The sequence below is a fragment of the Hyperoodon ampullatus genome (genome assembly GCF_949752795.1).
Source record: "Hyperoodon ampullatus genome assembly, chromosome: 13".
NCBI classification, from domain to species: Eukaryota; Metazoa; Chordata; class Mammalia; order Artiodactyla; family Ziphiidae; genus Hyperoodon; species Hyperoodon ampullatus.
The window spans coordinates 19288904-19315778 of record NC_136926.1 but is presented as its reverse complement, the minus strand read 5'-3'; the positions used below and the strand labels follow the sequence as shown (position 1 = coordinate 19315778).

At 50.2% G+C, this 26875-nt stretch overlaps 1 protein-coding gene across 2 annotated transcripts in view; it reads left to right on the top strand.

Annotated features, from left to right (window-relative positions):
- Positions 1–26111, top strand: part of WSCD2 (WSC domain containing 2) — a gene marked incomplete at both ends in the record, with an annotated part of 43702 nt that extends 17591 nt beyond the window's left edge. For both annotated transcript variants that reach the window (XM_079717123.1, XM_079717122.1), the window contains 5 exons: positions 9344–9465; positions 12441–12615; positions 17121–17285; positions 19146–19346; positions 25759–26111. In XM_079717123.1, coding sequence (XP_079573249.1) covers positions 9344–9465; positions 12441–12615; positions 17121–17285; positions 19146–19346; positions 25759–26111 — 1016 coding nt within the window. The remainder of the gene's footprint in view (positions 1–9343; positions 9466–12440; positions 12616–17120; positions 17286–19145; positions 19347–25758) is intronic.
- Between the last annotated feature and the right edge of the window lie 764 nt (positions 26112–26875).

Below are 26875 nucleotides of genomic sequence, written 5' to 3'. Positions count from 1 at the left end.
CCTTGTTACAAAAGAACTGAGAAATGGACTTCCTTCTTGGTTGGATTACATTTTTTCGCAGCAGTTTGCTAAATGTGTCAGCAAGTGTAGCTTCTCCTCCCAGGGGCAGAGACCTGCTGGTGACTTGAGAGTATTATGGCTTTATAGGGTGTTGCAAGAGATTTCATTTGCCTGAAAGATTCTTGCAAGATTTGCATTGCAAGGTTCATTAGAATTACACAAAATATACAATATATATGTGGGTCCCGTGGGTGGCTGTCCGTGGTGCTGACCATCCTTTAGTGCTGCCTAAAACCCCCATGACTGCAGACCAGCCTCTCCCAGGACTCAGCACTTTTCCTTCTTGTTTTTTTCTTTTCTATCTTGGTGAAAGTATTATGAAGCTCATGTTATCACTGAAAAAATAGATCTTGACTTATGGATCACAATTTGCATAGTGACTCTTGTGTACTATTGTTAGTTCTGGCAACTTTTCGTCTTTGAAGGTTAGAAGGGAAATGTTGTGCACTGATACTCCAGTTTAACCAGTTCTGCTGAGGGGAGCCTCAGATGACCATGGAAAGTCATATTGGATGCATGGGCTATGTCTAGCTCCTTCTTTGCCAGGCCTGGAGGCCTCTCCTTTCCCTTGATATATGCCTGGGACCCCTGAATTTTATAAGTCATATGGGTCTTCATGTGTTCTGCTGTGTAGGGCCAAGGAGATGTTAGCTAGAAAATTTTTTCTCCCTCTGCTTGATGATGGGGGAGAATTAGTTTGCTCTTCTCCATGAGCCATAATCCAGGAAGGCTACGGGAGCAATGATTGTAGATTTTGAAATCAGGCAGACATTGTTTCTATCCCAGCTCCTTCACTTACTTGCTGTGTTGATTTTGGTCAAGCCACTCATTCTGTCTGAGCCTCAAATGCCTCATCTGTAAAATTGGGACAGTTCCAACCTTGAAAGATTGCTCTGACCACCAAGTGAGATAAAATTGAGAAAGCACATAGCACAGTGCCTGTTATGGAGTAGTGGTGATGCACCCTCCTTCCTGAAATGAAAATTCCTCAGTTCACTCTGAGTAGCACCCAACTCAAGCTATTTGAATTTCCAACAGCTCACGGGAGCCTTTGGTGATGCCTAAAAATAGCTGGTTTGAATTCTCCTCGGACAGTTAGGCTCTTTGTGTAATTCAATCCCTCTCTGATTATAGGTAGCCATTAACAGCTCCCAGCTCACTGCCTTTCCTCCTCACCAGCATCTTTAATGCAGTAGAGCTTGGCCTAATTACCCGGGGGGTGATGGCCTCTTTCAAACCAAGGAGAACTCTTCCACGCCTGCCTTTAAGCTGATGCCTGGTGGGATTTACCTCATCTTTGTGAAGCCCCAGAACAAAGAGATTATGGACTTCAGAGATACTTGCAGCTGGTTCCAGGATGTTCTTCATCTGCCCCCAGTAAAGGGAGTTGATGAACAGTTGCTCTGCTCGCCTCTTGCTAGTAAAAACTCCAAGCTTCCGAGGTCATGCACCATCCCAGCTGGCCTGGCAATGAAGAGCTTACATTATCAGAATGTGGGACACAGGCTTTTGTGATCCTTGGACCCCTACTGTGGAGCCTCAGAGGGTTTCTGGGAAATTCAGGTGGCTGGCATGGGGTCTCTGGAGCCCAACCATGTTGGAATTCGGCAGGCCTCCTGCAGAAGAGCAGAGAGGTGGGAACCTAGGATGTGATGTCAAATAAGATTGGGGTCAAATCCCTACTCTGCTCCCCACTAGCTGTATGAGCTGGAAAAGTGACCAAGTCTTGTTACGTCTCGGGGTCTCCACCTGCAAAACAGGATAATAGCATCCTCTACCTCTTAAGTTGTTGTGAGGATTAATTGAGGTGTGATATGTGTAACATACTTAGCACTAACGACATACAGTAAACGGCTGTTATTATCACCTTTGTTGCTCTTCTTCAGCAAAGGTTGGTCGTTAGGAAGACACTACTCAGGGCTGCTGCTGTTGTCCACGGATTGTGTACCTCACAACTCCAGGGAGCGTCATTCTCACAGGCTACAGGCTGTGAAGAACAGTGGCTCTGAACTCTTTGCAGGATTGCCCTTGTGAATTAAGAATGCTCAAAGATCCAAGGTATTTTAAGTTGGGTTCTCCCAGAGACAAGGATGTGAGCTCTGGTTTACTTGAATCATGACCCCAGGATGCACCCCCAGGGGAGTGGAGACGTGAGAAAGGGAAGGGAAGGAGCCAATACTTGCCCTTTACAAAGCAGGTCACTACTGAGGACAGCTGAGGCTTAATCCCACTGGGGAGCTGTGGGAGGTGGTGGAGAGCGTGCCTCAGAGATGTCCCATTGGAGGAGCAGGAAGCTGCAGTATTTATCCTCCAGCGTTCACCCATCATTGGCTGAGGGTGGCTCCCAGGGAGATTAACTCCCTGGCAAGTGCAGTCTGTCCCTCACATACCCTAGGTGTTTACAGTAGGTCACTGTCAGCCTGTACTGGGATGGTGAGTGCCAGGAGTGTATTAATGGGGCACTGATAGTGTCTCCTACCTGCGATCTAGCCACCCTTCACCTATCATGAACGAGCAATGAAGAAGGAGCAGGAAGACACATTGACTGAATCCTGGTAGGTCTCAGGCACTGTGAATGTCACTGCATCGCCTTCTGTCCCACCTGTGCAGGGTAGAGATAATCATCCCCATATACAGATGAGGAAACCGAGGCTCAGTCCCAAGGACACACAGCTAAGTAAGTTGCTGACCCAGGTCTGTCTGAATTCAAAACCAAGGCCCTTTCTGCTGGGCACGAGAGCTTTTCTGCAAACAGGAAGGCATCTACCTACTGCTGTGGAAGTCCAAAATTCTTTGTATCACAGGAAGAGTGTTAGGAAGGTCAAGGGACCCAGGCTGGCCACTTGTCTCTTGTTTTCAGACGTAAGAGAAAAGAAAACCTCTCACCACTGGTGTGGAGAACTGGTGACCCAACCCATTTTACAGATGGAGGAAATGAGGGTAGCAGGAGGATTCAACGTGTTGGCCACCGTGCATGTTCTCAGTGTTCCAATCACCAAGCCATCATGGAGAGCAACCTGAGAGAGAGGTGGCCTCCAAAGTGTTCCCCAGATCCCTGGGAGTCCAACCTTCCCGTTAGACATCACAGAATTCTCTGTGAATCCATGCGGTTTCCCTCCAAAAACATAATGGGCAAGACTATAGGACTATAGGAAGACCCCACATCTAGCAGGTTTACTGCTCCTAGAACTAACTTCCCAAACCTGTTCCCCTCCCCACCCCCCACCCCAGTGCACACCTTGACCAAAGAGAGACTCACAGCAGCAGCTTCTGATCCCTCTCTGGCCCTTTAAGGCCTCTGAAAACGTCACCTTATTTGGTATTCAGGACATTCAGCTCAGCTCTGCTTTCTAAGCTGGGAGGGTCAGGGACTCATTAGCAGATGCTTAAATGTCAAAGGGAGACCTGTCTCAGCAGAGCTGGGCTTACAGAGTCTTCCTTCCTCTTCCCACACTTGCAGTCTGGCCTCCTAGCATCCAGGAAGGCAGGAGAAAATCATCTGGGGAGATGCCAGGGTAGGAATTCTACTTCCTCTAAGGAGACAGATTCACAGCCCTTTGCCTGTCCCTTCCACTGTACTGACAAATCTCATTCATGTCCGTCTCTGAATGATCCACCCAGTATTTATGCCTCCATTTTAGAGATGAGAATACTGAGCCTCCAAAAGGAGAGGAAACATGCCAAGGTCAGTGAAGAAGGGTGGACCTGCCTGTGTGCACTGTGTGGAGGAGAGCTGCCCGTTTGACAGGTGAAGACGCCACCTTTCAGGGAGGAGAATCAAAGTCAGGATTAGAACTCGTGTCTCTGAGCCACTGGTCTTCTGCTCCTTGGCCAGGGCAGCTTGTCCAGAGAAGTGCCATGGTCCTGGGAAGTACCATGGCCTTCTGGTGTGGTGCCAGGCCAAATGGCCTCTTCTGGAGCCCCTGGGTCAGAGTTGGGCCCTCGAGGCCATCTGGAGATGCGTGCTGATGTGGCCCAAGAGACAGGCATCCAGCTGGGGGTGATAGGAGGGCAGAGCATTTGGCCAGAGGCCTAGGTGAAGAGCCTGTGGGTTCACAGGGCCCTGAGTGATACCCCAGTGCCCTCAGTTACTCAAGGTCACGTCTCCAAGAGGATCCAAGGGTGAGCCTCTAATCGCAGGTGACTCCAAAGACTACCATGGGTGGACTCCTGGTCTCACGTGCCTACAGTCAGACACACACACTCCTGTACAGAGACCCATATGCAAGGTGTTCTGTGATATGCAGGACCTGGACCGATACCAACAGTGCACCTGTCTGTGGGCTCCAGGTAGAAGGGTCTCTGTGGTCTTGACATCCTGGGGAGAGGCTCAGTCTGGGCTGGACTCCAGCAGAGGGGCCTACCCCTCCTGTTCTGCTCTCTCGTGTGGCTCAAGCATGAAGTGGCCTTGCACTTAGGAGACAAAAGTTTTTGTTCGAATCTGGGTGCTGGCTGTTCAGGGGTTGTTGGGAAATGCCCAACCCTGGTGGCATTGGGCCAGTCCAGTGGGAGGCTGGCTGAGGCTCAGCCAGGCCTTCTGGTAGAAGAGGGGGAACGCTTCTCTCTGGTACATGGTTGCCAGGCAACCCAGAGAGAGCATCCAAGATTATGTCTCCTCCCCTTGATAAGACTCATCCCGTAGAGGTCCAGTGCACAACCATACAGTCACAGCCCGAAGCACACAGCCACAGCCCAGTGCCCACTGTCAAGAAACCAGGCAGGCAGGTGGACATACACCTGCTCACACAGGGTCCTAGACTCCCACATGGACAGACCCAAGTGTACTCGGATGAACCAGGTCCACGGGGGCACATTTGTAGTCTCAGAGCTCAGTATCCATGCACCCAAATAGGTAGATCTCTACTCACACCATCACAAACCCAGTCACACACACGCACGTGCACACACACAAGATGCACACACTGCCTCCCTGTCACACACACTGTGCACAAGTGTCCCACCTCCCAGACACACCCTCACTACAACCAGGCCCAAGCTACCCTCGTGGTCTGCATCTCCTGCCCCATTGGTTCCCTCACACCCACACGTATCCCCAAACCCCCAACGCCTTCTGATACAACTCTGTCTTCCTCTGCACAGTCCTGGGTTAGGGAGGGTCTCAGACCCCCCAGGGTGATGGGAAAGGGCTCCAGGAAGGATCCACCCTATAGGATAAAAGGTGGTGGGCTTTGCCACCCCTACAGTTTACCCAGGACCACACCAGTCCTGAAGGGGCCTCCCTTGGCCTCAACCCCAAAACCATTGCCCCAGCTGGGACCCAGGAGGATTATAAGATGGTCCCTCGAATAGGGTCCTGGTGGGGAAGGGGCAGGTTAACAACTTGAATATGGTTCTGGAGACTCAGTGTCAAGTTCTAGGCATTTTTAGGTGCTTAAAGAGAATCCGACTCCAGAGTCGACAGCCTTTGTGAATGATTAGTGGTCAAAGGGGAGTGAATATATATCACAGTGTTTTGAAAATGCTCAAACAGTGCCTGGGGGTGGTTCCTTAAAGAGGGACAGCCCAGAGTGTGAGGACTCGGAGCTCAGATGTTCCCAGGTTAGAATCCAGATGCTGCTAGTTGTCAGCTATGTGACCTTAGGCAAGTCACTTACCCCTCTGAGCCTCTGTTTCCCCTTCTGTATAATGGGGAGAGTGAGACTTTCTTTATAGGAATTAGGAGGATAAAGTATATCAAGTGCTTACACAGTGCCTGGTACGGCGAGAGCATTCGATAAGGTCGTCAAGAATGGAAGCATCTCAGACTTCGATTCCAGTCTCAGCTCTGCCTCTTGTAAGCTGGGTGACTTGTGTCAAGCGGTTTCAGCCCTCTGAGGCTTGAGTTTCTCCATCTGTAAAAGTGGGGATCCTTATACCACCAGAATGATGCAAGGGTTCAACGGGGCCGCACGTGTCAACAGTTGAACCTAGTTCCTGGCTGATAGCACGTGACCCATATATGGTGGCTGTGATGATAACAATGATATTATGATATGACTATAAGCATCTAATGATCATAGTAGCATTATTATTATTGGAAGAAGCATAGACTTGGGAGACAGAGCAACTTGGCTTTGACCTCACTCTGTCCTTAGACAGCTTTGTGACCCTGGAAGCCAGAGTGCCTCCTTGAGCCAGCCGTGGCAGCTACTGCTCATGGCTGCTGAGAAGATTCAGTGGACCCAAAGCACCCAGCTTGGAGCCTGGCATCCGTACGGGCTCAATAAACACTGGTGGAGTCTAAAGAGAAAAGGCGAGTCCCCTTATTTCTGAGAGTAAGGCCAGCGTCTCTGCCCTGGGACCTGATTGGCATCCAGCTAATTGAGTTTTCTGGTTACGTGAGGTTTCGTCCACACTGCATCCGGCTTCTCATCTCATTGCTGTAAACCTTTAGCTTAAACACCTGACTCCCCTCCCCATCCTCACCTCGTACGGCACATTCTCTGAGCATCATTAAGTCTTCCTCAGGGTGATCGATGAAATGGCGCATCCCTCGGTACATCCTGGGCCACGGGATGGGAGACTGTCCCGTGTTCCCCCACGGGACACTAGTGCCATTTGGGGTCTGGCCATTCCTCATTTGGGGGATGGAGGGCTGTCCTGTACAGAAGAGACTGCATAGTCTAACCCCCTCCCTATCATTTACATGTGGGGAAACTGAGGCCTGGACCACAGCGTCCACCACCATCACTTCTCACCAGCCTCTCGCAGCAGCCTGGAGTGAGAGGTGGGGAATGGAGGAGATGGTGCTGGGTGGCGGGAGCCTGCAGCATGCTCCGGAAATCAGTCATTTAACCCAATTCCAGATGTCTTCTCAGCTTGCTAGATTTGCCTCCACGATGAGCACTTTCAGGCTACAGGGTGCCAGGTGGTAGAGGTAATCACTAGGGTGCCTTTGACAGCTGAGATTTAAAATTTTCATTCCTAGACTCCCTCCCCCCTCCTCCACCATCCTTCTGCCCGGGGAGTAATTTCATATCCTTTTCTCTGCACTTAAATATAGATATATACGGATATGCTAAAAAAAAAAGAGGGCTCCTTCCTGGAGCCCTCTCCTACCACCCTGGGGGATCTGAGACCTTCCCCAACCCAGGACTGTGCAGGGGAAGAAAGAGTTGTATCAGAGTTGTTGATTTTTGTAGCTTGCTTCACTTTTCCCCAAGGATTGGCATTGTCTTTCTGAGATAATCCTTAGCACGTTTTCGCTAACAGTGGGTCCCTAGTATTGTCACATAAACTCCCCTCTCTAAGCCCTGTGTCTCTCATCCGTAAAATGAGAGTTTACTATGGACCCTGCAGAGTTCCCAGGAAGGTAAAATGAGATGGCATTCGCAAAGTTCTCAGAAGAGTGGATCACACATAGTAGGTGCTCCGTAAATGGCACCTACTTTTGCGCTCCTGATTTGATTCACTGCATCAACAGTGTCCTTTATTTTATGTGAAAGCTGTGCTTCTAGAAAAGTGTATACAGCTCAGATTTGAGAACAGTGGAACCCAATTTAAAATGGGCACCATGAGTCTTTAGATAAATTTGACAGGGGCCACTTATAATTTTTTTAAATTTGTCTTTATTACATTAAAAAATAACTATGCACTCTCGAAAAAGTTAGAAAAGAGTTTTACAAAAAGGTGGAAATAAAAATTGCCTATATCCTATCAGAGTTCTCCAGAGAAACAGAACCAGTAAGATATATGCAAATATATAAATTAAGAGATTGATTTAAGGAATTGGCTCATGCAGTTGTAGAGGCTGGCAAGCCTGACATCCAGAGGCTGAATTCCTTCTTCTCTGGGAAACCTCGTTTTTTTCCCTCATCCCTTCAGCTGATTGGATGTGGCCCACCTACGTTCTAGAGGGAAATCTCTTTTAAGTCTCCTTAAAGTCAACTAACTGTAGATATTTATCCTATCTTCAAAAAACCTTGACAGCAACACCTAGACCAATGTCTGACCAAACAACTGGGCACCATAGCCTCACCAGGTTGACACAAAACTTAACCATCACACCTGCTATTAAGAGATAACCATGGTTGTTAACGTATTAGTCTATGTCCCTCCAGAGATTTACACTGAGAGATAATTTGCAGACACAATTGATATTTTATAACATGTGGAGTTTCATGGTCTCAGTTTTTATCTAACATTCTATCTTGAACTCATCTCTTTAAAGTAACCTTTAACATCATTATTTTTGATGGGGCATAGAATCCCACTGTGTTGTCATTCCCTACTTTATTTGTCCAGTACTTCATTGTTGGACAGCAGGGTTGCTTCCAGTCTTTCACCTGTTAATTTAAATAAATGCTGCAATGAGCATCCTTATTGATAAGTCTTTGTGTACACCTGTGATGGATGCAAAGGGTACCCACCCAAATCCTCTTTACCACCAATGGCTCACATCTGCCCCCTTGTCTGAAAAATGACCCTTGCCGCAGCAGCCTTCCAAATGACAGACGTTGGGGAGGGCAGCACATAGGGCCAAAGTCGGCCCCTTTCCTTAAAGTGGGACCAACTCCGTGGTAGTTTACCCTCCAGGCTGGAGGTGGGACCCAGCCAAGATCACATGCTTACTTAGCTCCTCCCCTGTCCTGTCCTGCTTCTCCCGAGAAGCCATAAAACATTGTCTCAGGTTCGGCTTCAAGTAAACCCAGCTGAAGACAACATCTCTGAGTATTGTTTTGAGGATGACTTATATTAAAGAGATAGCAACGTCTTCTGAATTTTCTGTTGCATAGCTGGGATGTTTCCAGGTTAGGTTATCTTAAAGGGAATCTCTCCAACAAATCAGTCCCTTAGAGCACTGAGTGGGGCAGAGACTCCCGAGGCCCCGGGTTTTCCCCTAAAGCCCAGGACAATGGGAGGGAGAGGGGGCACCCCAGTGCTGGAAGGAGGGGCAGGAGGGCTCTGGACCCTTTGCTTTCCTCCATCCTCAAATGCCCAACCCCCTCCTGATGCGATCACAAAAATCCTCCATGGCATCTATCATTTCCCTAAATGAAAAGTTGCTACCACCAAGAATGGGAAAGCAAGACATAGGAATGGTGACAAAGAAAAGGGGATTATATGGCCCAGCAAGAACATCTCAGTGACCTGTGTTGTTGACAGAGATGCCAGGGTTGAGGACATTCTTTGAATTTTCTAGCTCATGGGTCTCCTCTGTGGCTCACTGCCTGACCTTGGGCGAGACTCTTGCCTTCCCTGGACTTCAATTTATAAGTGCTTCCTTCTGAAGGTGGTTCTCCCAGCCTACATCTGACTAGTTCTTTTCCCTCTGTCTCTCCAGATGGAAGTGCAGTCTTCCGAGGCTGCTTCCGCAGGCCCGACAACCTCTCCCTGGCCTTGCCCGTGACGGCTGCCATGCCCAACATGTCTGTGGACAAGTGTGTGGACCTTTGCACAGAGAAGGTGAGCTCAGTTCTGTGCACGGAACTCTGGAGAGGGTGGGTGGAACAGCTGGAGGAATGGGATGCTTGGCTGGAGGAGCAGCAGCCCAGCTGGGATGAGAGGGGTCATTACTGTGATCTGTGACATGGGGGGAATGTGACTGTTTCATGTGGATCCAAAGGGTAGGAGTTACAGAGGGCCCATTTCTTTCCCTCCAAAGAAGTGTGTTTGTTCTAATAGTGAGGACTGCTCAGGAATGACGGCCACATGTGAACTGGGCCGAGAAGCATGAGTAGAAGATTGCCAGGTAAAGGCAAGGACAATCCCACCTTGGGACAGACTGAGTTCCCCGTCACTGGAGGTATGCAAGCAGAGGCAGGGCTGGTGTGGCATACGGAACTTTGGACATTGGATAGCAGTTGGACTGGATGATCCAACTGGCTGATCCTTTCTCAGCCTGAGATCCTTGATGGGTGACTGTTTATCCTTCCCCCCAAGCCAGACAGGGAACACCACAAGAGTAGAGACTGTGGCCTAAAACATTTTGTGACCACTCCCATTACCCAGCACAGAGCTAGGCTCATCTCTGGCATTCAGTGATGCCTGAGGAGCTCCCTCCTTCACTCAAGGTGAGCTAATTACACGAGGGTCCAAAGGAGAACCACCCCTCCCCAACCACAAGAAGGGGGTTGCCCATTTCATTCATTCACTCAGCTAATATTTGATGAGAACCTGCTTTGTGCCAGGCCCCTGTGCTCAGTGCTGGGGGTGCAAAGTCAACAAGATATGGTCTTTATCTGTCCTCCATGATGCTGGCATTTGCTGGGGGCCAACTTTGTGGCTCTTCCTGGGTGCTCAGCGTGCACCCCAACTGCTGAATGCCCCCACCTGCTCTGACTCATCCTGCTTGGCTTTTCTTTTATCAAGGCTCCTAATTCACAAAGCATGTCTCAGGAAGACTGAAACGATCATCATAGAAACTGCCACTTACCGAGCACCTCCTCCATGCAGCCCTCTGCCTCACGGGTCACACAGTTTACCTCTCACAACAAAGCTAGGTGTTGGGAATTTTCATCCCCATTTCACAGATGACAAAACCAAGGCTCAGACAGATGAAGTCACTTGCCCAAGCTCACAGCGCAAGCAAGGGTCAGAACTGGGACTGATGCCAAATCTATTCTCTTGACTTCTGAGCTACCCTAGAGACCCCACAGAGAGGCTTCCAGGAACTCTTCAAGGGCAGCCAGGCCACTTCAAGTCACCAAGCATTTCCTGAGTGCTTGCTCTGCTCCCAAGAAGCATCCTGGAAGGTCAGGGGCGATGTTCATAAGAATAAAGAAGGTTTGACCATCTTTTTGTCCAGTTTTCTGTCTTGGGCAGGAATCCCCCTCCCATGGCATCCCCTCCAGGTGGACATTCCTCTGTCCTGAGGGCTCTGGAGGAACCTACAGATCAGCCGGAGGTGGAGGACAAACACAAGACAGTGAGGTCACAGGGCAAACCAGTATGGAAGAGGGTCCAGCTGCACATAGGACTGGAGGGAAGCAAAGGTGTGGGCAGGTTGCGTGGGCGGGGGGGGTGGGGACAGTAAGGCCCCGCTGCAAACCTCCCTCTTCTGGTTTCTTCTAATCTCCTTAGGGGGCCACAGGAGGAAAATTGAGGGGATTAAGTGCACAGGGGTCCAGAGCTGCTTGTGTCAAGTGGTGGAGGGTCTCAAAGACTTAGGGTGTCAGAGGAGGCTTCAACATGGGTCACCGGCTAGAAAATACCATCAGTCACAGCCCAGGTTCACCCACCTGCGTATCAGCATCTCTCTGATCTTTGGCTATGTGCTGTAGCTCACATTTAACACCTGTGAGAAATAAACCAAACCTACCTACCATGGCAAAGCTCACCAGAGCCAGCCACGGTGGTATGACCTTGGTTTGTTACCAGATTATTCCTGGACCAACTGCCAGGGAGAATTCAGCTTCATGGGTCTGAGCAGAAGCAAATTGGACAAAGGACAGTCCATTGCCCTCCACGTCTCAGGTCCAGCCTGCCCCCACTTAGCTCTTTCATAGAACAAATAAAACAATTAGGAGCAGCTCTCCCAGCAAAGACTGTGGCTACACGTAGGTATCAACATCCTCTTCGGCTTAAAAGAAAGGATTCAGACAGCTTTTCCCAAAGCATGGGCTTCATATCACTGTCAGACACAGAGGATTTACTCTGGTATAATGCATGGCCATAAGAAAAACTTTTCCTTTTCAGTTTTCTTTCAAGACCTCCAGGAGAAAGCTGCTTTTCAGTGCTAAAGTATCTTTAACACCTCTCTCCCCTCAACTAATCTCCCTTTTGCAGGAAAAACAGAGTTGACCCCAGGCTCAAGTTCTTGGCAGGCAGAGTGCCTAGTTAGAATTTAATCACATGGTTTTGTTTCTCTAGTATTGGGGTTTACAGTATGGAAATGTATGGAAATAATACTTCTCTACCAGTACTGCTTTTGGGAGTAATATATATATAGTTTCCTTTGAATAGAGGAAGCCCGTGCACAGCAACGAAGACCCAACACAGCCAAAAATTATATATATATATATATATATATATATAAATTAATTTTAAAAAGTGACTTGACACATAAAGGAAACAAGCAAATGAATAATAGTACAGGAAAGCAAAAAAGAAAATGGTAATTATGTGAGGTGATGGGTGTGTTGACTACCTTGATTGTGGTGATTATTTCACAATGTATACATACATTGAAACATCAAGTCGCACATCTTAAATAGATGCAATTATTTACTTAATTATACCTCAAAAAAGCTGGAAAATATAATAGTACAGGAGGTACGCAGATAGGGCAAAATCTTGCTGATGAAGCTTGGGGACCCTTGAGTTGGAGAGAGTGATTGAGAAGGGGACGATTGGAACGCAAATCCTGTTCTGCATCCAGAGTCTGGGCTGTCCAGGGATTTGGTGACTCTCTTCTCTTTCCTCTCCTGCTTCATCCCCAGGAGTACCCACTGGCAGCCCTTGCAGGCACCGCCTGCCACTGTGGCTTCCCCACTACGCGATTTCCCCTCCACGAGAGAGAGGACGAACAGCTCTGTGCCCAGAAGTGCAGCGCGGAGGAGTTTGAGAGCTGCGGGACACCCAGTTACTTCATTGTGTATCAGACGCAGGTCCAAGGTAAGCCAGGTCCCCCCCAGCCGACCCAGCAGGCCCCCAGAAGCTCTCCCAGCGGCCTCCCTCCCAGAGATGCTCCAGCTAGTCCATTCCAGCCAGCCTGTCAGCAAGAGAACTGTGCAGGCCAGAGAGCAGAGGGCAGAGGGCAGAGGCAGGGCTGGTGAGCATAGCCAGGCTTAGAGATCCTTCATGGGTAATGGAGGGAGGGCCCCTGGCAAGGGGGATGGTTCTGAAAACCTTCATCTCTATCCCTTATACTGAAGACCCCCTCGGTGGCTCTTCCTGTAATGGGGGCTGTGAGATTGAAAGGGAAAACATCTGACCTGGGAGTCGGAGAATTGGGTCTTCAGCACAGACCCACTGCATGATCCTGGGCGAGTCATGTCCCCTTTCTGGGCCTCAGTTCCTCCATCTGTAAAATGAAGCTGTAGATTGTTAGCCTTCCAATTCTAGGATTCTGCAAATCTACCTGTAACTTTTTCTTCTCTTTCTCTGTCTCACTCATCCTTTCCACTTTTATCCTTCTTCCTTTGCTAGTGAAACCCACACTCAATGTATATCTCCTCTTCCATCTATTGGGGTACCAGACTGTGATGAAGATGGTGGTGGTGGTGGTGATGGTGGCACTTAGGGACTTTCTTTGTGCCAGACTCAGTGTTGAGTCCTTCGTATGCATTTTCTCACTGATTCCCCTCAGCTTTCCTGTGAGGCAGGAATAGTCATTATGCCTACTTTACAGGTAGGGAAACTGAGACTCAGCACAGGTAAAGGACTTGCCTGAGGTCATGGTGTTTATAATATTTCTAGATGAAAATCTTTTCTCCTGATGGAGGCATCATGAAGGGTGGTGGCACTTGGAAAGGTGCCTTCCTGGGATGCTCAGCCCAAAGGAAACCCGTGAAGGATTACCCCAATATCTGAAAAAACTGTCCACCTACGATGTGCAGTCCTACGCCAAGCTTCATCTCATTTAATGATGGGAAGCCCACAGTAAGCCTATGATCAGGATGATACCATCCGCATTTTACAGATGGGAGAACCAAGACTCAGAGAGATTGAGAACTGGCCATAATCACACATCTACAAGAGTGATTTGCTTTCAGGTCTCTGACTCCAAAGCCCCTACTAGAAACCTCTGCCCACAGTGCCAAGGACACTTCCCGCACCCTCTGAAGCCTGGAGAGCTAACAAAACACCACTGGGCTAGACCTCCTCTTCATCTCCCAGGAACTAGGCTGCCATATATGGTCAGGCAGGTTGAGCACTGCACAGGCATAACCTAGACGAAAAGTAATGCCTGAAAACCAGCCTGTGCTCTGCCTGTCATGCCGTGCACTCTGGATGGCAGCACATCTGCCCAGAGGAAGGAGAGGGAACCTTTATCTGATTTTTACAAAGGTGCTGTAAGAGCTAGTGGCAGCTTCACCAACAGCCTGTCCCCTGTTTGGCCTGATGGGGGTACTGGTGGTGGCCAACTGCGGCTGCTTCCATGGCAGCTGAATATTGCTAAGAGCCCAGTGAGCAGAAATGTCTTTAGCCAGTGTGGCCCTTGGCATTATTTACACTCTGGTGAGGAAGGATGAGTGTTTGTTAGTTTCCAGGAAGTGTTGGTTACTCTGTGCAGAGCGGTGTTACCCCAGCTTGGGGGAAGGGTCATACACAGCTTAGTTATCCCGTGACCATGAACAGCTTTGATGTGGACAGAACCGACCCTGGAGCCTTTTCAATAGCCCCTGATTGATGGGTTTGCTCATTCCCAGTGCCTGGCCCCAGGCCTTTACTGGTGTTCAATTTCCCATGTCACACTTGCAGGCCCTACACACTGGGGTGGCTTGAGAGTCATGTGGTTCATGAGGCTGCCAAGAGTCTGGTCCGCGATGGCTGCCATTTATTGAGTGTCTACTGTGTGCTGGGTACTGTCTAAGCTCTTCAGGCTGAATTAACTCATCTAATCCTCATAACAGTCCAATGACATAGGTGCTGTTATTATTACCATTTTACAAATATGGCAACTCGGCACAGAGAGGTTGAGTAGCTTGGCCAGAGTCACACAGCTAGGACAGAACAGAGTTGGGATTCAGACCAAGGCAACCTGGGTCCTGAAGAGAGTTGGGATTCAGACCAAGGCAATCTGGGTCCTGAGCCTACACTCCTTTTTTTTTTTTTTTTTTTTTCCTTTTTTGCGGTATGCGGGCCTCTCACTGTTGTGGCCTCTCCCATTGCAGAGCACAGGCTCCAGATGCACAGGCTCAGCGGCCATGGCTCACGGGCCCAGCCGCTCCGTGGCATGTGGGATCTTCCCGGACCGGGGCACAAACCCGTGTCCCCTGCATCGGCAGGCGGACTCTCAACCACTGCGCCACCAGGGAAGCCCCTGAGCCTGCACTCTTAATCTCAGCTTCTCAACATATACTGCAAATACTTCACATGCATTATCCATTTAATCCTGCAAGGTTTATTAGCCCCACTTTACAGGTGAGGAAACTGAGGCTCAGAGAGGTGAAGAGCCTTGTTCAGTGTCACACAACTAGGCCATGATCATCCTAGATCGAAACACAGGTCTGTCTGATTCCAAAACTATATACAACACTGCCTCCAGCATCTATTTTGATTTGTGGAGCTTAAGAACAAAATAAACTTCCTTTTTAGTGCGGAAAATAACCACCTTTATCCTTGCCGCCCAGGCAGTATTTGAATGGAGAATTCCGTTTTCAGGGGAAATTGAGGGGCCAGGTTCTTTCTCTCTCCCAACATTTTATTATGAAAAAATGTCAAACCTCCAGAAAAAAATGGAAAGAATTACACAGTGAACCTGCTAGACTATCCTACAGATTTTACATCTGTCAACATTTTGTTCTGTTTACTTTATCATACATCTCTCCATTTCTCCATCCCTCAATTTTTATTTTTGGATGCATTTCGGAGTAAGTTGCAAACATCATTACACTTCAGTCTGCATATCACTAATTATAATTCAATATTTGCTTATGATTTTTTGAAGTAGCATTTACATAGAGCGAAATGCACAAATTTTAAGTGTACTATTTGATGCCAACTGGGTGGGTCCTATGAAATCCACACCCCTGTCAAAATATAAAACATAACCACTCTCCAGAATGTTTTGCATCTAGGCTCCTTTTTGCAATGTGTTCCCATGAAAACCATTCCCAGACACCTACTTGGCTTGATAAAGATGCTTTTGGGTTTGTTTTTTTCCAAAATCTGCTCTCCTCTGAACAAACAGATTAAACGTGCATGGCGGGGAAGAGACCTGGTCTCTGGCTAGCAGCATCAATACTAAGAGCTCACAGCATGTGAGCCCTGTGTTAACACTCAACACCCATTCTCTCTTCTAACCCTCCTAACCAACCCCCAGGATGTCATCATTATTAGCATTCCCATTTTACAGGTGAGGAAACCGAGGTTTATTCAGATCCATCATTTTTCCAAGGTTACCCAGCAAGGAGGTGGCAGAATTGGAATTTAAATTTAGAACTTCAAACTTTTGCCTTGAAGGGCTATTGTGAGAAAGCAAGTAAGGATAATAAATGTTTCTTGGATGAATGGATGGATGGATGGATGGGTAGATGGATGGTTAGATGGATGCCAGATAGTATGGAAAGTGCCAGGGAATCAGCAAAGGACAATATGGGCAGGGTTTCTGACTAAACAAATAATTGTTTGAATTACAGTAGCAGAAAGTAATATGAGAGAGATGGACATAGCACACTAATGATAGCCCAGGGAGTCAGAGAAGGAAGGGAGGGAGGGAAGGAAGGAAGGGAGGGAGGGAGGGAGGGAGGAAAGAAGGGAGGGAGGAAGGAAGGAAGGGAGGGAGGGAGGGAGAGAGGGAGGAAAGAAGGGAGGGAGGAAGGAAGGAAGGGAGGGAGGGAGGGAGGGAGGGAGGGAGGGAGGGAGGGAGGAAGGGTCCAGTTCAGCAGAGAGCAGGATAATAAGCAGTCAAAGGCAGGTAGGAGGCAGTGAAGGCTGAGGGACCAGTGCACCTGAAGCTGCCAAGTCAGGAAGGAACAGAGCACGGATGAGACTGTGAAAGAACCAAGTGGCTGGCAGGTGGGGGAGTTTGAGGGGACAGCATGTGGGTGGTGTGAGCCTGGGAGGATGCAAGGGCCAGGCCACACGGGGCTTGAAGGTCAAGATAAAAACCTTGGACTCAGTCCCATGCAGATGGACGGCATTTGTGAGTTTTAATCTGGAGGCAGGTGTGGGGGTGATAAGAGACTCACTGGGACAGGGGAGAAACTGAGGCTGGAGAGAAGGCTCATCCTCCTGGCTGACTTTTATTGAATCCCTACCATGTGCTTATCCTTTTTCATATATTATCTCATATAACCATTTTCCCATTTCCAAATGAGGAAACAGGCCCAGAAAGCACCGGGTCGCACAGCTGGGAAGTGGCAGGGATGGGACTCACACCCTGGTCCCTTCTGAACAGGCTCCTGCTGATGTGCCCCTGCCACTGACCCCTGTCTGTGCCCTGCCCTTTGCAGACAACCGCTGCATGGACAGAAGGTTCCTTCCAGCCAAGTCCAAGCAGCTCATCGCTCTGGCCAGCTTCCCAGGTGCCGGCAACACGTGGGCTCGCCACCTCATCGAGCTGGCCACCGGCTTCTACACCGGCAGCTACTACTTCGACGGTTCTCTCTACAACAAAGGTGAGGAGGCGGAGGGGAACAGGGAACGGGGGCAGGAGCTCGGGAAGGACCCCCTGGGAGGGCATGGGACTACCCCTTCCTGAGCGCCTACTATGTGCTGCTCAGCTCACCTGGGCATGTTTATCGAGACCTACTATGTGCTTGGGACCTTCCCTTCACTTACATCCCACAAACATTTCCTGAGTATCATGTCCTGGGTACCTCACCTGCTTCCGTCAACATTAGACACTTATCAAGCACCTACTATGTGCCTGGGACCGTCCCTCCATTTAAGTCATTCCTTCAGCACTTACTGTATGCTGGGCACCTCATACAGGAAACGGAAGCCCAAAGAGGTGACACGATGTCCCAGATCACTCATTTGAGTTGGAAACACAGCCAGTATCTTGAAGGTCTAGTATTGATACATTAGCATTCTAACTGGCTTTGAAGAGCCCATCCAAATGCCTTAACTGTCATGGGCATGGGAGGCCAAGATGGAGAAGAGCACAGTCTTGGGCGGCAGGATGGCTTAGCTTTGAACCTTAGCTCTGCCTCTCGCTAGCTCTGTAACTTGGGCAAGTTATTTGCTCTCTCTGGGACTCAGTTTCATCATCTATCAAATAAAACCCACAAAGGATTATTGAAAAGATCAGTTGTCTACTACATGAAAAGGGCTCAGAGCAGTGTCCAGCACGGAGTCGGTGCTATAGAGGCATCCTCCAGCTACCCAGAACGTCTTTCAGTTCCTCAGCTTTTGAAATGAGAACCTGATCAGGTCCCTCCTTCCTTTTGCTTAGTTCATTTTAAGGGCTGTGTGGTCTTTCTGGTCCAGTACTAAAACTCTTCATCACAACCCCCTCTTGCCCTCTGCTCTCCTGTACCAGTCGCTCGTGTGCGACACATTTCTTCCCACCCACCACAGGACCTTTGCACCTGCTGTTCCCACCACCTTTCCCTCCTCACTTGGGATGGTAAATTCTTCCTCGTCCTTCAGTTCTCAGCCTAAGCACCTCTTCTCCCAGGAAGTCTTTCTGGATGCTGCCTGACTAGGTCAGTGATCTTGGCCAGGCTGGCTGGGCGGCTCAGCTGCAGACTGCAGGTTGGACCCATGTCTGTTCCATGGGTCTCTCACCATCTGGGACCAACAGGATTCCAGGGCATGTCCTTCTCACAGCGACAGCAGAAACACACAAGAGTGAACAGAAACGTGATGCATCCTGAGACTTTGGAAGAGACCCATTTCTGCCCTCAATCCGCTGGCCAAAGCAAGTCATACGGGCTTCCCTGGTGGCACAGTGGTTGAGAGTCCGCCTGCTGATGCAGGGGACATGGGTTCGTGCCCCAGTCCGGGAAGATCCCACATGCCACGGAGCAGCTGGGCCCGTGAGCCATGGCCACTGAGCCTGTGCGTCCGGAGCCTGTGCTCCGCAATGGGAGAGGCCACAACAGTGAGAGGCCCGCATACCACAAAAAAAAAAAAAAAGCAAGTCATACGGCGTGCCCAGCATCAGTGGGGTGGAGATGTAGACTCCACCCAAAGAGGAATCCTCCAGCACATCACTGTCAGGCCCCTCTCGTGGCACATAGGCATGATTACTCCTCTTCTGTAGCTCTAACCACGGCAGTGACTTTACATTCATTTATGTCACTATTCAAATTATCTGGCTCTCAAAACTAAGACCCATGGATGTTTTTGTAAATCATTTTCTCCCTGCACAGTGCCTGGCATGTAGTAGGTGCTCTATAAGTACGTGAGTAAATGAATGAGTGGACAAATGAACGTCTGAGGATTCCTGAAGGGGTCCAGGAGGGGGTGGGGTGGACCTCTTGTCTCCCTCAGCTCAGTGCCACATTCCCTGACCCCCTGGTTGTGGGAAGGGTTTAAAGGTGAGCGGGACCACTGGCGCAGCGGGAGGACCATCTGCATCAAGACACATGAGAGTGGCCAGAAGGAGATCGAGGCCTTCGACGCGGCCATCCTGCTCATCCGCAACCCCTACAAGGCCCTCATGGCGGAGTTCAACCGCAAGTATGGCGGACACATCGGCTTTGCTGCCCATGCCCATTGGAAGGGCAAAGGTACTGCTTTGGAGTGGGGGGGTGGAGCCCTAGGGTGCAGAGGGCAGTGCGAGGGGCTAGTGCTGTCTCCTGCCAGTAATCCAGGAGGGCATCCTTGAGGGCATGTGTGTAAGTGTCCAGGTCCTGCTTACAGATGAGAAGGTATGCTTTGCACATCCCACCACACCCACCAGCATCACCCTCTGTGAGCCAGGTTGTTATCATGGCACAGTGGTTAAGGGCATGGGCTCTGGACCAAGACTCCCTGAGTTGAGATCCCAACTCCACCACTTCCTAGAAAAGCTCCTTCACCTCCATGAACTTAGATTGTCCTGTTTATAAAGTGGAGGTAGTAAAATCTAAGAATTTAACCCTTTAAAAACACTCAGTGGACCCTCGTGTTCAAGAGCCCTTTCCTGGGATCTGAATCCAGCCCAAGGTCAGTGGCTGAGTGGCCATGAAGTCACCTATGAGCTCCTAAGATCATCATTCTATGAATCCTCTCAACTACTCTGGATTGGAAAACTCAGAGAGGTTAAGTGACTTGCCCCAGGTATAGCTGGGAAGTGACAGTGTCAGTCTCCGAGCGCTAAACTTCATTAAGATGATCTGAGTTTGATGTTCACCTCTGGTGCTTAGTAGATTCCAGAATGGAAGAACGTCTCAGTACAGAGCAGCGGCCCACAGTAGTGGGGAGAGCTCTGAAGTCAGGCCCAACCTCCTCAAAATCCCATGTCAGTTATCACCCATATCTCCATTACCATAATGGAAGTCACCTCCATGCGTGACCAGAATGTCAGCACCACCCCAAGGTGAGAGACAGCCTGGTAGCTAATGCCTGCGTTAGGTTCACACAGTTAACCCTGGGTTATGGATGGGGCAAGCTAGTTTCAGGGAGGTGAAGGCACCTTTCCAGGAAGTGGTGGGGCAGGGGTTTGAACCCAGGGAGTCTTGCTCCTGAGCCCACACCCTTAACCACTGAGTTATGATAATGAGTTAGACTGAACGTCAGTGGCTACAAACCCCCCTGCTCAGCGGTCCTGGTGCCGAGTAAGTACTCTGTGAACGTGAGCCCAGCTGACCTCATCCAGCTTCAAGGAGCCAGGCTGCTGCAGCCTCTAGGCCCAGGGGTGCTTCCCACTCCTCCAAACCCTCCCCCCGGCCCCCCGCTGCTCCACGCTCCAGCCCCTCCCCAGAGAGAACCGGAGCAGGCAGGACAGCGTTAACTCAGCCAATCACATTCTCAGCACTGATGTCATTGATGAAAACCCTTGGGCCTGCCTGACCAACTGTGCCCTGGGTTCCCAGTTTGCTCAAGGGGCCCGTCTGTCCCTTCCCCTGCTTCACGCCCTAGCTCAGTGAGGGGATGGAAGCTGGGACAGGTGATGACGTTTGTTCCCAGGGGTAAAGAGACCTCTGAATTATTTATTTATAGAACAATCAAAAATGGCCACTGTTTAGAGCCAGGCTGAGAAGTCTGCAGGTGCCAACGGCAGGATCCTGTCCCGGATCCTGTTCTGCTTGTCAAGCTGGAAAGGACCTGGGAGATCGCTGAACCCAGGCATCCTCAGCCCCAGCAGGATGTGGGGAAGTCCCAGTGCCCAGGCTGCAACCCAGACGATTACTGGAGTGGAGCCTGGGCACTGTTTTGTTTTTTTTTTGTTTTTTTTTTTGCGGTACACAGGCCTCTCACTGTTGTGGCCTCTCCCGCTGTGGAGCACAGGCTCCGGACACGCAGGCTCAGCGGCCATGGCTCACGGGCCTAGCCACTCCACGGCATGTGGGATCTTCCCGGACCGGGGCACGAACCTGTGCCCCCTGCATCGGCAGGCGGACTCTCAACCACTAAGCCACCAGGGAAGCCCCGGGCACTGGTATTTTTTAAAGCAGTGTGTAGGCAGGCCTGAGAACCATGGATTCATTCTCTATTAATGGGGAAAATGAGGCCCAAGAGAGGCAGGGCCTGCCAGAGTCACTCGGGCACATAATGGCAGGACCAGAGTCCAGCTCTCCACCTCCCAGGCATCCTACTGCCCCAAGTAAAAAGGGAGGGAATTCACTTGGGAAGCTCATATGGGACCAGGCACTTAGCAATAAGTATCTCATTTAAATCTTCTAATTACCCGAGGAGGTAAGAAGGGCTGCCACAATCACCGGTAGCAGAAAACCAGCCCAGGAAGGGAGCAAGTCATGTGGCGGAGGCCCCAGGAGTTGAGCGAGCTGAGATCCAAACCCAGGCATTAGCTACCAGACTGTCTCTCACCTTGGGGTGTTGCTGACATTCTGGTACATTCAGAGGCTCCCCCGCTCCTGGCATAACCCCTCGTCTCAGGTTTAGGCAATTTCCTAATTCCCAGGAGCCACCTTGCCTCTTCCTTATTCAAGACAGTTGGGAGCTTTAAAACCAAAGGTAAGGGAGATGTCAGGACAGGCTGAGCCCAGAGGCCACAGGGGATGGGAAAGAGGAGATTTCAGGACACACACCTCCTATTGGGGGCCTGGGGCCCCATCATTAGTCTGGGTTGGGAGGGACCTTCTCCCAATGCTTCCTCCCAGGCCTGACCCAGGTCTTCAAGTGCTCTGCCTGAGAGCCTTCCCCAAAGAACCCCGTCCCCACGGACCCCACCCACCCATTCCTCTCATTTGCATTAACATCTGACCCTGTAGGCACTTGAGTTTGAGACCCTTGCCTGCTCCAGCAGCGTCAGTATCACTTGGGAATTAGTTTGAAATGCAGATTCTCAGGTCTCACCTCACGCTTACTGGATCAGAATTCTCATTTTAACAAGATTCCTTCCAGAAGCTTCTTGTGAGCTTTCAAATTTGAGAATCACTGCTTTAGGACACCCTCAGCCGGGAATGTGAGGGTTACTCCCACATAAGAGCAGAGGTCACTCATCTGCTGAGAGGTCACCCGTGTCCCCCTCCCAGTTATAGCTGGGTCGAGGCTCGTGTCACCACCACCCGCCCCCCGACTTTTGTTTCTATAACATTGATTTTATGATATCCCTGGAGTGGGCCCAAAGCAAAGTTTTATGTGATATGATTACACAAGGTGAATTGTCCTGGATCTGTTTAATGAAACAGAGACCGTGTTTAATGATTCCGTGGAGAATTAAATACAGTTAAGCTATTAATCAGACCCCAGTTCCTCCCTTTGACAAGAAGATGAAGCAGAGAGTGGCCAGCCCGTGTCCCACCGGGCCCTTGTGGGAGACAGTTCTGGCAGAACCAGCACTCATTACCAGTGGTCCATGGCATAGTGTGCCTTTATTACCCAATTTGAAGGCAGCCATCAATTACCGGGAATCCTGAGCTAAATGAGGGCTTTTGTTTTTCATTTTCATTTTTGTTCTTCTTCATTCCAGCGAAGTCATTCAGGAGCTTCAAGTGAGGGATCTTTGCTCTAGGAAGGGGTGGGGAGGGGGCAAGTATCTGCTTCCCCAAAATGATGGGCCACTTGGGGCATCTCAGAGATGCTGGGGACCAACATCAAGAATAATTGTAGCCAACATTTATCCAGCGCCTCCTATGTCCCAGGCCTGGTGCCAGGGTCTGCAAATCTTATTCCATTCCATCTGTATGGTGTGTCTAGGATGGAGTTCTTAGCACAGTTGCCATTGTGCAGATGGGTAAACTGAGGCTCAAGGAGACCTCCTGACGTTCCCAAGGTCACACAGCCAATATGGAGATGAGCTGGGTTTTGAATCCTGGCAGTCTGACTCCAAAGTCTTCTGTGAACAGACCCGTGTCTTAGATGACACCTGAAGGTGAGGTAAGCGGATGTAGACTAGGATCTGGGGCGAGAAGAGTGCTGGAGATGGTCAGATCAGGTGCTCTTAAAGGGTTTGCCAGGAGGGCAGGAGCCAGGCTCAGTCTGGGATAGATGTGGGTTCAAATCCTGCCCTGGACACCCACTGTGTGGCTTTGGGCAGGTGGCTTCACATCTCTGAGCCACCTTTTTTCCCATGTGTAAAATGGAGCTAGAGTAATTCCTACTCTCCAGGCTTCTTGTAAGGGGCACTGCATGAGGTAGTGTGTGCAAAGTGCCCAGCACAGTCCTGGCACACAGTAGGTACTCAGGCAACATACATTCCCACCCCAGGGAGGTTTGCAGTCACAGGGATGCCATGTCATCTCCCCCCAACCCGTGTCCAAGGCCAGGGGCACCATCTGGAGGATCCAGGCCATCATGCAGACAGGCCCTTCCTTTTTCTTGAGGACCACCCTCCAGGAACCTCTTGAGATGGTCACAAGTGGCTAAGCCTGGAAGTCCATCCAGATCTGTGTGTTACTGGTTGACCGAGTGCCTTCTCCATCCATCTGGGTTTCTGCCATAGGAGTGGCAGTTGTCCTGAATCACCAGGGATGCTGTGAGATGACTCAGGAATGGGGAAATTCTTTCTCAAAAAGTAAAGCAGAGTATACACATACTAGATTTTTTCCTAATCACACAGATACATCTGGTCTTGTAACAGTACGGGCCCGATTAGCTAGATACATTGTAAACAATCTATTTGAAGGATAAAAAATATCTTTGTCGGGGGCTTCCCTGGTGGCGCAGTGGTTGAGAGTCCGCCTGCCGATGCAGGGGGCACAGGTTCGTGCCCCGGTCCGGGAAGATCCCACATGCCGTGGAGTGGCTAGGCCCGTGAGCCATGGCCGCTGAGCCTGCGTGTCCGGAGCCTGTGCTCCACAGCGGGAGAGGCCACAACAGTGAGAGGCCTGCGTACCGCAAAAAAAAAAAAAAAGAAAAAGAAAAAATATCTTTGTCATCAGCATAAATATTTCCCAAGCGGCTGTGGTGTTCCAGGGGGTCACTGGGGGAGCAGGAGCCTCACCACAGATTCTGATGTGCTCTGCGAAGAAAGAGGAGCCCTTTATCACATCACAGCTTGGCGGCTGGGAATTTCAATTTAGTTCAACAACAATTTATTAAGCCCCTGCTGGGTGTGAGTCAGTGGGAGGGAGTGGGGGTGAGGCTGCTGGTGCCTAGGAAAGATGGGGCCCTGGAATCAGGCAGTCCTGGTCTGGATGATGCTTCCCGGCTGTGTGACCTTGGGCAAATTACTTCACGTCTCTGAGCCTCAGTTTCCTCACTGGTGACAAATGAACAGTAGTCTTTTCCTTTCAGGGTAGTTACTATGATTAAATGAGATAAGGGGTATCCATCATCCAGCAAAGGATGAGGATTTAGTTATTAAGAACCAGCTGGGCTCCCCAACCCAGCTTGGGAGACTCACTGAGCCTCGTTCAGTAAACATATCCCTCGGAGGGTGCAGGGTGGTGCTGCCCCTGTGAGAAGCAGGGGGTATGGCTTCAGGGTTCCGGAGTACAGGCCCCGTGATTCTCCAGCTGGGGCTCAGAATTGAGGCTGCAAATCCCTCTCTCTGCTCCCAACATCCTCCAAGACCCCCCTCCTGGGTTCCCCTTTATCAGGGTTTCAAGAGCTCCTGGGGCTGGCTGGCTGGCTGGCTGGCTGGCTGAGATCTTCTCCAGGGCTCTCTGGTGAATTTCCCACATTCTGTTGCAGCCTGCCTCTTGAGTCAGGGGATCCCAAACACACACTCCCAATCTGGGTGACAATCCATCCTGTCCTTTTACCATGGCAAGGGAACAAACAGCACAAAGAAACAGTGTGTGATACTTGAATAAAAAGCAAAGAAAGAAAGATAGGATAGAAAGATGTCAAAATGACGATGTAAATAATCTGATTTAAACTGCCCTCAGCCCAGAGGAGGTACCTGCCTGAGCCTGGGGAGTCAGGGAAGATGACATCTCACCTGAGAACAGAATAATCACAGTAATAATAATAGCCAGCGTTTACTGAGCACCTACTGGGTACAGGGCACCATGCTGAAAATTTTATATGCTTTTTCCACTTCTCCGTACAAAGGCCCTATTACTATCCTGTGAGAAGATACTGTTACTACACAGGATAACTTGGTAGTTAAAAGCCCAGACTTTGATGCCAGACTGTTTGGTTTCAAATCCTGGCTCTGCCAGTTATTAGCTGTGTGACCTTGGGCAAGTTACTTAACCTCTCTGTGCCTGAGTTCCCCCTTCTGTAAATGAAGAAAACGATGATGCCTACCTCACAGTGTTCTTGTGAGGAATAAGTGAATTGATAGCTCTATTAGTATATTTATTACACTCTATATTAAGATAAATATATATTAAAATATAAAAATAGAGTAACAAGGATTTATATATAAGTCTGTGCCTGGCATGGAGTAAGCAGCAGACAAATGTCATTCTCCCCAGAGAGAAGGAAGGGCTAAGATGATTCCAGGCAGAAGCAGCAGCCCTGAGGTGGGAGGAGGGAGGCGAGTTTGGTGATCTAAGGGTTAACAGTGGTGGCACTGCTGTGAATTGCCAGCGCCATCTGACCTGTGTCCTCCCGCTAACTTGGGCCTCCTTGCTGTGTCCACAGAGTGGCCAGAGTTCGTAAGGAACTACGCCCCGTGGTGGGCCACGCACACACTGGACTGGCTCAAGTTCGGCAAGAAGGTGCTGGTGGTGCACTTTGAGGATCTGAAGCAGGACCTCTTCGTCCAGCTGGGCCGGATGGTCGGCCTGCTGGGCGTGGCTGTCAGGGAGGACCGACTGCTGTGTGTGGAGAGCCAGAAGGACGGCAACTTCAAGCGCTCGGGGCTCCGGAAGCTGGAGTACGACCCCTACACGGCGGACATGCAGAAGACCATCTCTGCCTACATCAAGACGGTGGATGCGGCCCTTAAAGGGAGGAACCTCACGGGCGTTCCCGATGACTACTACCCCAGATGATGGGTCGGAGCAGGGCGGGGAGCTGGCAGTCCAGACCAAGCAGGCCCTGGGGACTCCAGACCCCTGGGGGCCCACACCCATCAGTCCCCTCTTCGATTTGGGGACAATCCCCTTGGCTGCTATTGCCCTTCGATGAGTTTCCTGCATGACAAAGGAGGCTCAAGCGAAGAGATTGTGCAGGCACTCCCCACCTACTCACACCGCGCCCCCAGAGATGGAGGGGGCAGCTGGTTTAGGGAGCTCTAGCCACATGGACCCTTCTCTGTCTCCCGTGTCCCTGTGCCCACCACTCTGGGCTCCACTTGTGGGAAGGAGGGCTCATGGGTGTCCCAGAGACAAGGGTGCCCCACCGCAGGTGTTGAGGACTCTGGTGCAAGAGCTAAAGAGAATGACAAGGAAAAATGTGGCCCCAGACCCTCCTCTGTGCTGAGCTGAGCACTCATAGCTTCCCCGTCTATGCCCCACCCAGGAAGCACTGGCGCCAGGGTTTATCCTGGCCACTTCTGTTTGAAGAAAGATTGCTGGGGAGTTTCTCTGCGGCCTTAGGTTTCTGACATTCTGGGTGGGTCAGGGAAGCAATGGTGCTCAGAGCAGGTTAACTGGGGCCACTGCGTGGGGTCACTGACATCCCAATCCACCCCCCTTCCAGGTCACAGTGCTCCTGAGAAATGACCCGGTTCCTGTCCACCTCGAGGGCTGGAATTCTTCCCTTTCCTCCCCAGCTGTATCCAGGTGGTGACCCACTTCCAGGGTCCTCAGACACC